At 57.9% G+C, this 12,108-nt stretch overlaps 1 protein-coding gene across 2 annotated transcripts in view; it reads right to left on the bottom strand.

Annotated features, from left to right (window-relative positions):
• Window positions 1-12,108, bottom strand: part of Tmem104 (transmembrane protein 104) — a 54,111-nt gene that overhangs the window by 11,750 nt on the left and 30,253 nt on the right. For both annotated transcript variants that reach the window (XM_047544650.1, XM_047544649.1), the window contains exon 9: window positions 5,971-6,064. In XM_047544650.1, coding sequence (XP_047400606.1) covers window positions 5,971-6,064 — 94 coding nt within the window. The remainder of the gene's footprint in view (window positions 1-5,970; window positions 6,065-12,108) is intronic.

Here is a 12,108-nt window from a genome sequence, read left to right on the forward strand (position 1 = left end):
CGGCCGGCCGTGTGAGGCTCCTTCCTGCACAGAGGCCATGCCTGTACCACTGCCAGGTCGGCCGCGGGAGTTCTTGTCTGGTGGCCGGACCCACAGACATCTGGGCCACACGCAGATCAGAGCTGCTGCCAGTGAGCGCTGCTCAGACGAGACCCAGCTGAAAGCAAAGGCCTCCAGTGGCCTGCAGGATGCTCAGGTGAGTCCCCACTGTGGCTGGCGGACATGGACAGCTGCTCCCCAGCAACGGCTAACTACACGTCCACTCTATCCTAACAGCCGTAGGACAGAGACCCTGGGTCCCTTTCCTACAAACGGACCTCTGGGTTTGCAGAGAATTTCTAGAAAACCAAGAATAAAATTATGACCAAATGAAACACATGCAAAGGGCTCTTCTGGATTCTCTCCAGTGGCTGTGGAATAGGGAAAGCTGGACCCTGGACAGCCCCAGAGAGCACCGAAGAGGAACCCAAAGGCGGGCAGGCAAGCTGGTGCTGACACAGGAGGGCTGGCTGCATGAGGGGAGAGGGAAGGGGACAGGGGACAGGAATGTGCCGCCACAGTGCTGGAAGGCAGGGTCTTTCCAGACCCCCGAGAAGGACTAGTTGAATGGCCATAAAAGAACTCAAATGCCAGTTGGCAGCTGTGGGCAACAGATGGCCCAGGCTCACGAGACCCCTGGCTGCTGCTGGTGACAGAGAGGAGCAATCCTGAGGGAAGACGCCGCCCACCCCTTGGGGTCCAGTTACGAACAAGGGAACCGGTGAAAAGCAGAAAGCCCCGTTCGCAGGTGGGTCTCCTCTTGGGGATCTGCCTTGCCTGCCACCACCAGAGGCCCAGCCCTCCCTCTGGCTTGGAAAACAAATCTGGGGCACTTGTTGGGGGTGGTGGGGAGATCAGGGCGAGCAACTTCACACGGCAGACTCAGCTCCTCCACGGCTGCGGGAGAGGACGGCGTCTGACCCACTTTGAGGGGAACTCAAAGGCGGAAGGCCGTGAGCATCTGCTCTGAATCCACAAGCAGAGGGGAGGGAGTCCTGGGTCCTCGACAGCCCGGCCTGAGCGGGCGCCGCGCTCCAGAGCGACCTTTATTAGAAAGAATGGTTTTAATAATGCCAAGTGGGACGCCCTGAGCTGACCAGCTGTTCGTGTCCCCTTGTGCGAGACATCTGCTTGGGGGAGCAGGCAAGGGGACTGAAATAATCATGCCACTGGCCCCTTCCAGCCCCAGAGCTCCCTGCTGGGCAGCGCTGGGTGTGCAGGGTGGGGGTCACCAATAGGTGTGAGTCCAGGTGCTGAGGGCTCAGGCTCGAAGGCCATGGCTCCCCCTCCCCAGGGTCCCTGGTCCACCTGCTGCTGATGGCAGAGGAACCCCTATCTCCCCACTAGGGGAACGGCCTGTTTCTCGTTGCTCTCAGGCTGGGCTTCCCTGAAGGTGGTGGTGGTGGAGGCCCAGGGTGCAGGGAGGGTCCCCTCTCCACTGCACCAGGGGACCACACCTGTGGTGCGGGGAGAAGCCCTACAGATCCCACCGTGGACACAGCTTGGTCACTAAGCACTGCAGCTCCTTCTGGACCCGGCTGAGGTCATGTCCCTGAACTCATGGCTGTCCCCTGAGGAGATTAATTTCTCAGATGAGAAAGCTGGCTGAGATGACAACAAGACTGATGCTAATCACCGTGGCTCGCGTCTGAACGCCGTCCAGGTGCCAGGCCCGGGGCTGATAAGCACTTCCTACACGATCCCGCTGCATCTTCTCGGCCCCTCGGAGGAGTCCTCGCTGCATGGCAGACACGGAGCCTGGCGGAGGCGCTCGGTCTTCTGTGCACGGTGGGCGCAGACACTGTCTGACCCACCGCAAAGGGAACAGGTGAGGAGTGCAGTGTGACAACCGGTAGGTGCAGCACTCAGAGCAAAGCAGTGGCCAGAGCCCGGGCCTGTGCTCAGGCCCCTTGGCTGATCTGGAGCAGCTGCCTGGGGAAGCAGGCTGCAAGAGCAGGGGGTGCTGGCCTGATGGTCTCCCAAGGCCTGAACAAGTCTCACTTGCTGGGACAGCACACTGAGACCCTCCCTGCACACGTGAACTGAGAGGCATTTGCAATCCAGGGATCCCACGCCGACCACTCTGGTGTCCCCGGAACTTATTTGTGGCACACTGAGAATGAACCAGCTTTGGCGCTTGTCGTCCATATTCTTTCATTTCCCCTGGGCAGGTAGCTATTGGGCAAGGTCATTTAACTCTTTAAGTCCCACTCAGGCACAGCAAGAGAGCTTCTGGGGCCAAGGAGCTGGGGAAGGGCAGGGCCAAAGGCCTCGGAGGAATCGGCCCGAGGATCCTCAGCAAAGCGCGAGGGCCTGTGATCTCCCCTGGCCTCATTTCAACAGATGGCAGAACAAATTCCTAATTAAGCACGAGAAAGCTTCCGGCTCAGCACATTTATTCATGATTTTCTGGTCCCTTGGGTGCTCATTCTTCCCCTTTTGTTTTCTTGGAAGCCACGCCAGCTTATTGCCACCCCAAGCTCCCCACGGCGCTTGGAAAGGCCTGTCCCTAATCTAGGGAGAGGGGAGAGGAGGGGAGTGCGCGGCAGGGGGCGAGCATCGGGGGGATTGTGTCCGGGGATGGGCCACACAGCTGCTTTTCAGAGGCAGAACAGAAAGGAAGTCCAGGGCAGAGGACGCGGCCAAGAATTGAGAGGACAAACGGGGCTTCAGAGACCACTGCCTGTAGCATCTTCTGGAAAGATCTCTAGAGGTGAACTTGGCCCAGAGGAGAGACTCCCTCAGTGGGTCCAGTCCCTGTTCCTAGCAGGCCTGTGAAGGTCCAGCAGGCAGACTGGGGGGCCTTCCCACCAACAGTTGGTGTTGCTTGGTGGCTGCGGGGGATTCCATGGCCTCTGTTCCCTCACTCCTCTCCTGGCTTGCTGTGGCTGGGGTTAGGAGGAGGAAATAACCTGTACCTAGGCTAAGAAGAGAAATGCCCAGGTGCCCACTGTCCCAGAGGGACACAAAGCCTGGCTCGCTAGGCCTGGTTCACTTCCCTGGACATCCTGCTTTTTCCTGGACAGGCTCTGTGTCAATGACAGGTCTGCTTTTCAAGCCCAAGGGTCTGAGTCTCTCATGGAGAAAAGTGACGGCCTGTGCTGTCGCCCACAGCAGCTCGCCCGGGAGACTCCTGACACTTGATTATCTCTCAGATCAAAGGGAGAAAAGAGGCAAACGGCTGCAAAGACAGCGTGTCAAGACAGCTGTGTCACCACCAAAAGACAAGTGCCCGTGACCTTCACAAGCTGGTCCCTGCTCAGGCTCCCGGTGATGCTGGTCTCAGGCTGCCGCTGGCTCTGCAGCACAGCAGGGGCTGCCTCTGAGGCCCCAGGAGCCCCAGGGTGCTGGTGAGGCGGGGCCTTGTCACAGAAGAGCCTGTGGAGTCAGAGGCTGCGGTGACACTGCAGCCAGGGCCTGGGGTTAACTGCAGGGGCTGGTGCCCTGTGGGTGCAGAGGAGGCAAACGGCTCCACGAGAGGACAGGGTGGCCCACCACCGGGCGAACAGCAGTCTGTTTCTCAAGCCCAGAGCTGATTCCACTCCTGAGCTAGATTCTGGGGAGGGGGAATGCAAAGCGAGCAAGGCGTCTGCCGGGACCCTGGGCCTGCGGGCAACAGGAGCTTGGTGCTCCTCTGACCCAAATCTGGGCATGAGTTGAGCCTCTTATTTATTTTTGGGGGTACTAGGGATTGAACCCTTAGGTGCTTTACCACTGAGCCACACCAAGTCCTTTTTACTTTGAGACGGTCTCATTATGTTGCTGAGGCTGGCCTTGACCTTGTGATTCTCCTGCCTCAGTCTCCCAGGTGGCTGGGATTACAGGTGTGTGTCACATGCCCAGCACAAGCTCCCCTCTTTAGGTGAACGTATTGCTACCCAGACAGAGGGTGCCGGGTGCTGCAGAAGCTGCTGGCTGTCGTCATCTGGGTGTTTGTCCCCTATGGGCTAACAGGGGAATCCATCATATCAGTGGGAGCATGTGCAGCCCCTCTACCTCTGCCCCTTGCTCCTGTCCCCCAGGACATGGGAAGAGAGCTCAGCTTTTGGGCCAGCACACAGGTCAAGGACCATCAGGTACATTGGGCAGGAGTCACTTCTGGGCTGCAGACTTGTCTGCAGGTAGTGAAAGAGCTGGGACAACAGAATACAGCAGGGAGGTAAAGAGGGAGAGCATCCTCCAAATCCTGCTGAGGAGACTCCTGGGGACCTCCAGGGCTTTCAAGTGCTTCACATAAGCAAAGTAACAGGAAAGGGTGGGCGGCCTGTGTGTGGGGTCCCTGCTGACCCTGACTTCTGGATACAAGCCCTGCAGGGGTGGTGTCCCCACGTGGTCTGTCCAGGAGCTCACAAAACCTTGTGCTCCAAGTTCTTGTCTCCTGCTGTGACCCAGGTGGTCATGTCCACCCACGGCTCCAGAGCCTGGAGATGAAACTGGAGACCCACAGCCCAGTGGTGAGGTGAGCTAGACCTCACAGGTGGGACGCCAGGAAGTCCTCCTGGCCTGGGATGGACGGGATGATGAAGGATGACAGAGGCCGAACGCTCACACCAGAACGGCACGTTCCTGTAGAGCCTCAGAACTGGCCTGTCTTGCTCTCAGTCCTCACAAGGACAGACCAAGAGTGGGAAGAAGGTGAAGGCTGGAGGGTTCGACCAGAGTCCAGGAGGAACTGCCGGCACTGCCCTGGGTCCCTCCGCGCGGAGCGGGAGCCTTCCATGATCACCAACTCCTGGCCGGGAGGCTGCCTGTTCCCCCGTTGGAGCCTGCTTTGGAAGGGGGCACCGGGGCGCCTGTGCGCTTGCTCCTCCCACTGAGATGGGGGCACAGGGAGACCACAGAGGCCAGAATTTCTGGAAGTCACTTGGGTATAAACTCCTCAGAGCATCATCACCCATCGCTGGGTCCTGGCATAGAATCAGGGAACATGCACCTGAGTTCTGATGGAGGGAAGCGGGGGACGTGGTGACAGAGGGGCTGGGAAAGATGGTAGGGAAGGACAGGTGGAGGGTCCCTCTGGAACCTCCATGCCTGGGCCAGGGCAGCCCCTGGGGACCAGGCAGACCCGCGGTCCCGGACCTCTATCTGAACAGCAATGGCCTTCTTTGCTTTCGTTGTTTATTCTTTAATGCCTTTATCCTTTTTTCTCCCCTTCCTTGAGTCAGGGTTTTGTTGCCTTAGCTGGTCTCAAACCATCTTCCCTTAACCTCCAGAGGGCTGGCTTGCACATGAGCCACCATGCCTGGCTTTCTTTGCTTTTAAATAGAGCAAAACGAGTGTCCAACAGCTGCCCAGAGCAAGGCTGGGGGCAGCAGGAGCCCACGCCTGCCCTGAGCCAGCTGCATCGCAGCCCCTTCCCTGGGGAGGGTGGGAGCGCCTGGTGGAAGCAACAAGCTCCCAGCTGCCAGCCTGGTGTGGGGGAGGAGACCCCTGCTCAGCTCTTACTCACAAGGCACCAGTTGGTTAGAACCCATGGTGGAAGGCACGTCATTTCACGCCCTGTGGTCCAGGACTCTGAGGCAGAGTGCGTGGGGCGTACCCACGAGGAGGGTGGTGATTCTACTGACCCTGCAGTGGGCACAGCCTGACCTGGGCGTTGGCAGCCCACTGCCAGCCTATGGGTCAGTCAGAACTGGACACGGTTCTGGGAAGGAGGCTGGTCACACACATGTAGTCTGGGCCCTAGCCCAGGTCCAGTCACACAACCTGATCTCGGAAAAAATCACTTTTCTTTTTTGGTACTAAATTTCCCCACCTGAGCACATGCCTCCTCCTCGCCCTTCTGGAAAGGTCAGAGGACCAGGCAGGCTGAGTTAATGGAGGCCACCTCCACGTTCCAGTCACGGCTGGGAGCTTTCCCAGCCTCTCCGGGGAGGCGGAGGGAGGGACAAGGGGAGAAGGGCAGAGAATGGAGAGGTTTCTCAGACTCACCGATCCATCTCATGAGCGAGGTCAGGATCTGCAGGTACTTGGTCTTCTGGACGTCAAAGAAGGTGAAAGGTCCGAGCAGGAGAGTGAAGACGGCCTGGGTGGGGGACAGCAGTGAGGGACAGCAGCAGTGGAGGATGGCGGTGTGCTCCCTCCCAACCCAGGTGCACCCCACCCTGGTGGAGGCTCCTGGGGTCCAAATGTGGCACTGTGGGCAAGTGCTGAGCGCCCGCAGTGGGAGAGGAGGCCCAGGCCCTGCCTCCCTGCCACCACCCACTCTTATCTCCAGACACTGCTGTCCTTTCTGAGCAAGGCCCAGGGGTCACTTTAAGGTCCCCATGTGCCCACTCTGCTCTCTTGGGCAGGCAAGGAGAGTGGCGTTGTGGCCCAGCGCTGCACTGGCCACAAGCACGGATCCACTGGAGATGGCAGCAAAATTAGGATCAAAAGGAACACCAGACAAGCCCTGTTATGGGAAGGAAGGACACAGGGAGGAAGGGACGCGTGGTGGAGAGGACAGTCTTTCTGAAGGGCTCAGAGGAAAGGGTTAATCAGGACATCGTCCATCAGCCACGCTTTCATGGTACATGGAAGGGGAAGGCTGGGGGACAAGAGCTGGTGGCTGCCAGGACATCCTGCTCAGGAGAGTGTCCTGCACCAGGGAGGGAAGGTGCATGGCCAGAAAGGGTGGGAGGGAAGGCCGGGGGAGGGGAGGGCGACGGGGAGAGAGGAGGGTGACGGGGAGAGAGGAGGGTGCCTGCAGCTCCGGTCCCCCTGGTCTTCTCTGTGGACAGCAGGGAAAGCGTTTCTACTTAAAGTAAAATAAAATAAACCCTGTGTTGGAAAACTGGTCTGTGGGAAATCTGGACCCTCTTTGTAAAAGGCACCGGGTAGTGGGAAGTGGCGGCAGCCTGGGAGGGCGGGGCAGGTAGCTTTCCATGCCCAAGTGGATGCTCAGGGAGCAGAATTAAAAGCCGCTCCTTGGAGGTAAGACGATGGGGCCATTTCCAATCTGCCACTCGGAAGCCGGCGAAGCATCAGACCTTATTAACATTTACACTCTGCCATTTTATCACCGTGATGCTAATGACACTCACTGGTGATGCAGCAGACGGTGCCGAAGCCCAGCGAAGGTGGGGAAGGGGCCCTGAAGGGAGCTGGCCCTGGCCTTGTGACCTGGGGCATGCACCACTGCTGCCCAGCCTGGGGTCCATCCCCACGTCTGGCAGGCGGGAGCCCCACAGAAGGAGGTGAGCCCGCCCACCCCCAACTTGAGGAGAGCAGGAAGTGGGAGAAGCTGTGACCTCTTATCCAAGTCCATTATCACAGAGAACAACAGCTGAAGGGCTCAAGTGCAGCTTAGGGAAAAGGCTCTAATTAGCTGGGTGGGAGAAGGCCTCCTGGCAGTCACCAGGCCTGGGAGCCTTCTGGAAAGAAGGCTTTCTGCCGGGAGCCTCAGAGCCGTGCTGCTTCTGCACAGGAGACGGTGATGGAGAAGTGTTTCCATTAGACTGGGGTGACGGGGAAGGCAGAGGAAGGGACTCCCCGGGCAAAGGCAAGGACTCTCAGGCCCAGGGACAGGAGCCGGGACACGGAAACTAATGCACACACAGCCACCACCTCTGGCCTATGCGTCTGTATGCAGCACCATCAGTAAGTCATTTAGGAAAATTACCACTTCAGGGGAACTTTCCACTGATGAATTCCTCTCTTGAAGGATGAGAAGGGGATGTCAGGTGGAAGAATAAATACAAAGCCACTTGCCACAAATGTTTCCAAGTAACCGTGGTCTGCAGGAAACTGGGGTCCTGGTCTGCCCAGAGTTTGGGTGACTCACCTTTGACCCCAGGGTGCCTCCCACTGAAAATACAGTTCTCCAGATGTGGGATCAAAATTCTAAGGGTGATTGGTAGGGGAGATCAGATCTCATCTTAGAGCCTTCAGATTATTTTCCAGAAGGTTCCACCACATAAACACAGGGTAAAGGAAAACAGAACCATCTCCAAGGGTGCCCCCATCCTGCCCTTGGGGGCCCTTGCTCTGAGATCTGGCCCGCTTTCACCCTCCTCCTCAGCGCTCCTCTGCCAAGATCCCAGGACACAGGAGACCCATTCTGTAAAACCCTGTGATGCAATCCTAGCCTCCAAGGGTGTCCCCACGCAGAAACCAAGCACAGGGACCTCCAAAAGGTGGAACAGAAAGGATCCCTGGGCTGCAGATCAAGCGATGCGGAATAAGAACCTAGAGGAGTGTGAATGACAGCCCACTCTCACCTAGCGTCCTCCTGCCTGGTCCAGGGGACACAGGTCTGTCCCCAGAAGGGGAACTTGCAGCGAAGGGCTCTTTTGGAAAATGTGACCAATAGCCCATGGACAGTGGCTGGGATGTGGCTGCTTTTTCTTTAAATGCTCAGGAACACAGATTGGCCGCACGGCTGTGGAAGCTCAGGGCCCACTGAGTCGCAGTTGACAGACGCAGACTGCCAAACAGCAGCCCTGCCGTGGGCCACGAGCTCATGCCTCAGACGGAGCCAGATGAAGATGCAGACCTCGAATTGGGGCTAATTGAGAAACAGGTGTCCTCCGCAAATTAGCTAGAGGCAGAACTCAGCAACTGCGGGAGCAGGCTTCCAAAGTGACAAAGGACAGAGACGCCGATGGCAGTGGAGCCAAGGTCTTTGGGAAGAAAGAGTCTTGGGCAGATGCACTAGCTCCAGTCCTCTGCTGGTCTAGTGGGGCAGAGTCCACCTCTGAATGCTTGAATGTGGCACTTTATATTTTCTTTTTCCTTTTAAAAAAAGATGAAATGAAAAGCCAAGAGACAGCCTATCCTCTTGGGTCTTCCAGTCTAGCCCAGATGACATTATAAATTAGCTGGCTCCTGAGCAACTTTCCAACCCCCAAATGCCATTGATCAGTTCAAACTCAGTCTCTGTTCAAGGACTCTTGTCGCCCGAATCATTACAGGAGGCAGGGACGCCAGTCACTGCAGGCAAACGCGTTTTCTTAAGAAACAAACACAAACCCAACTCTTTGATTTCCTAATGAAATCCTCAAACTGATCTCTGGGAGGGAAGTTCAAGACGGACCCAGGAGGGTGCAAATGGGGCCACTCAGATCTCTCTCTTTCCGGGTCAGTGAGCTTAGCTGCACACCATAGTCCCTATGGCAGCCTCGCCAGTCTTGATGGACACAAGGCAGCTCGAGTTCCCAAGACGCTGCAGGCAGAACTTGGCCGTGACTCTTTTAGCATGTTCCGGAGTCTATGGCTCGACAGGGCGGCCTGCCCTTCTGTGTCCCCTAGGCAGCTGAAACGCACTGCCCACTCCTGTTGCTTAGGCTCCAAGCGTCCAGCCATCTCCAATGCCTTCCCCACTTTCTGCATTAGGTTCCTGTGGCTGCTGTAACAAATTATCACTGCCTGGTGGCTTCAAACCACACGAATTTATTTTCTCCACGGCCCAACGTCCCAAACCTGGCAGGGAAAGCTCCTGACAGTGCAGCGCGGCGCCCCCTGCAGGACAGAGCCTCATCCTGCACTTGCTCCAAGGGCAGATCTGTATCCGAGGCCTCTGCCCCTAGGAGCCAGGAGGGCCACCCACTCCCCAGAACCAGGGACTGAAAGATGTGGGAAGGCTGGGCTCGGCTTGGAGAGTCTCTGGACAGTGTGTGGCTTTGCTCAGACCAGAGGTGTCCCTGCTCCAGTCGCTGGCAGCTGAGTTCTGAAGGCTCGGACACTAAGCACAGCCCCACTTTCCTCCTGAAGTGTATGGGCTCAGCCGCCCTGCTCTGGCATGGAAGAAGCAAACTCTGCTACTTATCAAAGGAGAACCTCGAATCAAAAGCTCTTGACTCAGATCTGCTGAGGCAGAGCTATGCTACCACCTACCCATGTCTACTCTGGTCTGACCCCATAGCACTCGACACTCACAGAAGGCAGGCCTAAGTCAATGCAACCCCATTTCACATACAAAATGAACCTAGGATTGGCAGCGTACCACGTCCTTTGGTTAGCTGTACCAAATGGGATGGCATGAGGGTCCACATCTCAAGACAAAAGTCAAGCAAATTGCCAGGTACAGTGACACATGCCTGTAATCCCAGTGGCTTGGGAGGCTGAGGCAGGAGGATCAGGAGTTCAAGGCCAGCCTCAGCAATTTAGTAAGGCTCTGCCTCAAAATAAAATATAAAAAGGGCTGGGGATGTGGCTCAGTGACTGAGTGTTCATGGGTTCAATTCCCAGTACCGAAAAGACAAAAAAAAAAAAGTAACACCTAACCTCCTACCTTGTCCCTAAATTTCTTTGCATATTTAGCTGGCCAGAAAAACAAAATGAAGAGTTAAATTTGGTGTTAACCTCAAATTAAATACCCCAGTTTAAGAGTTTGCAAAATCTCTGGGTCCTGCCGCCTGCCTGCTACCTATCACAGCCGCTCTCAACCCTGCTGTCCTCCTGGCTGTCAACCCTTTGCCCCGGTCCCATCCTCTCCAAGTTGCTCTGGGATGACGTCACTGCTCAGTGCTGCTGGCCCTTTCCCATCTACAAGGCGCTCACATGTGCAGTTTCGTTCCATTCTCATGACCATCTGCAGTCACCGGAGCAGGTGATGATACCCTCATGTTACTAAAGAGGAGACAGAGGGCCCAGAGAGTTCCTCGACCAGAGCGCAGAAGCGGCAGAGGGAGAATGGACGGCGCTGGACCCTGGGCCTCCTTTCACTACGAGTGCCGCACACTGCGTCCACCCGGCTACGCTGCCCCTCCTCCCACCTCCTGTCCTCATGTCAAGTTCATTCTCCCCAAGCCTTTACCCTCCCGCATCCTCCTGCTGGCAAACAAGTCCCCTCTGACCCTCGCCCGCCCCTGTGTGTATGCTGACCGGCTCCGCAGTCATGCTGGTCCCCCAGGGGACTCGGCGGATTTCCTGAGCACACAGCTGGCCCTGTGAGCCTGACTCTTGCAGGGCACACAGAGCTGCTCCACCCTGCACCCCCGGCAGCACACAGGCACTCTGAGGGCAAGGACTGTGCCCCTGCTTGTCCCAGCACCCAGGAAGGGCTCCGCACACACTGGACACAGAAGCAACAGCCAGCGTGTGTAGAAAACACTGAATGTGGGGGGCGAGTGCCTGTGGGGCGCGCAGCCTGGAGCGGGGAGGGGGCAGGCCCAGTCCTGCTGACTTGCCGAGCACCCCACCATCCCTCCTGACACGGCAGCTCCTGCACCGGAGGTGCAACCGGCATGCTGTGCTGCCTGCCCAGAACAGTCCGCTCGGTGGGGAACGTCCCACAGCAGCCGGGAGGCCGGCCTCCCCGCCTCCCCGTATGAGGCCCTGCGTTCCGCCCCAGCACGCGGGAGACAGAGAAAGTCGCGTGCTCTGGTTTAGGAGGAGCGAATTAATCAGCGTGGCACTGCTCTGCTTGCCACCGTCCTGGGAAGGGCACAGCCAAGAGGGGCCCGGGGCGCTTGGCCCCTGCCATCAGCACTGCCCCAGAGCCCACGAAGGAGGGGACCCAAGGACGCGGACCATGCCGTGACTCTGCCTGGCCCCCAGAAGAGGTGATGTGTGAGAAGAGACCTACAGGAAAGAGCTGAAAGGTCCCCAAAGGAAGACCTACTGTGCAGAGACCTACTGTGTGGGGATGATGGCGTCACAGCTGCAGGCCACCCAGTTCCTCCCTCACAGGACCAAAGGAGCACCCCAAGGCCTGCGTCTTCTCCTGCTGGGCAGAGATGGGGTGGCCTGCGGTTCCTAATTAGAACTTAAAGTGGTGAACATCCCCACCACCCGTGGCTCCTTCTCAGGAAAGGGGAAGGAAGCAGGGGCCACCGCTGGAGGAAAGGGGAGACAGGAGAGAATGCAGGCACACCTCCCAGGCCCTCCTCCCCGAGCCCAAGCCAACCCGCGGGACGAAGAGTGACACGCCAATTACCCCCCGTGACAGGCGGCCACGGGTGGAGGCAGGACGGTGAGCGGCCTGCCAGCCCTGCGGGAAGGGTCCCTCGGGGCAGCCTTGGTGCGGACGAGCGCCTACCCTATGGTGGAGGAGGCACAGAGGCCTCCGCCCGTGTGCCCCCTCACCCCTTGCTGGCCACTCCGGGCACTCCCTGGGCAGCGGGCTGCTTCCTCGCCAGGTAGCAG

Source organism: Sciurus carolinensis, chromosome 3, assembly GCF_902686445.1.
Source record: "Sciurus carolinensis chromosome 3, mSciCar1.2, whole genome shotgun sequence".
In the NCBI taxonomy this organism is placed as follows: domain Eukaryota; kingdom Metazoa; phylum Chordata; class Mammalia; order Rodentia; family Sciuridae; genus Sciurus; species Sciurus carolinensis.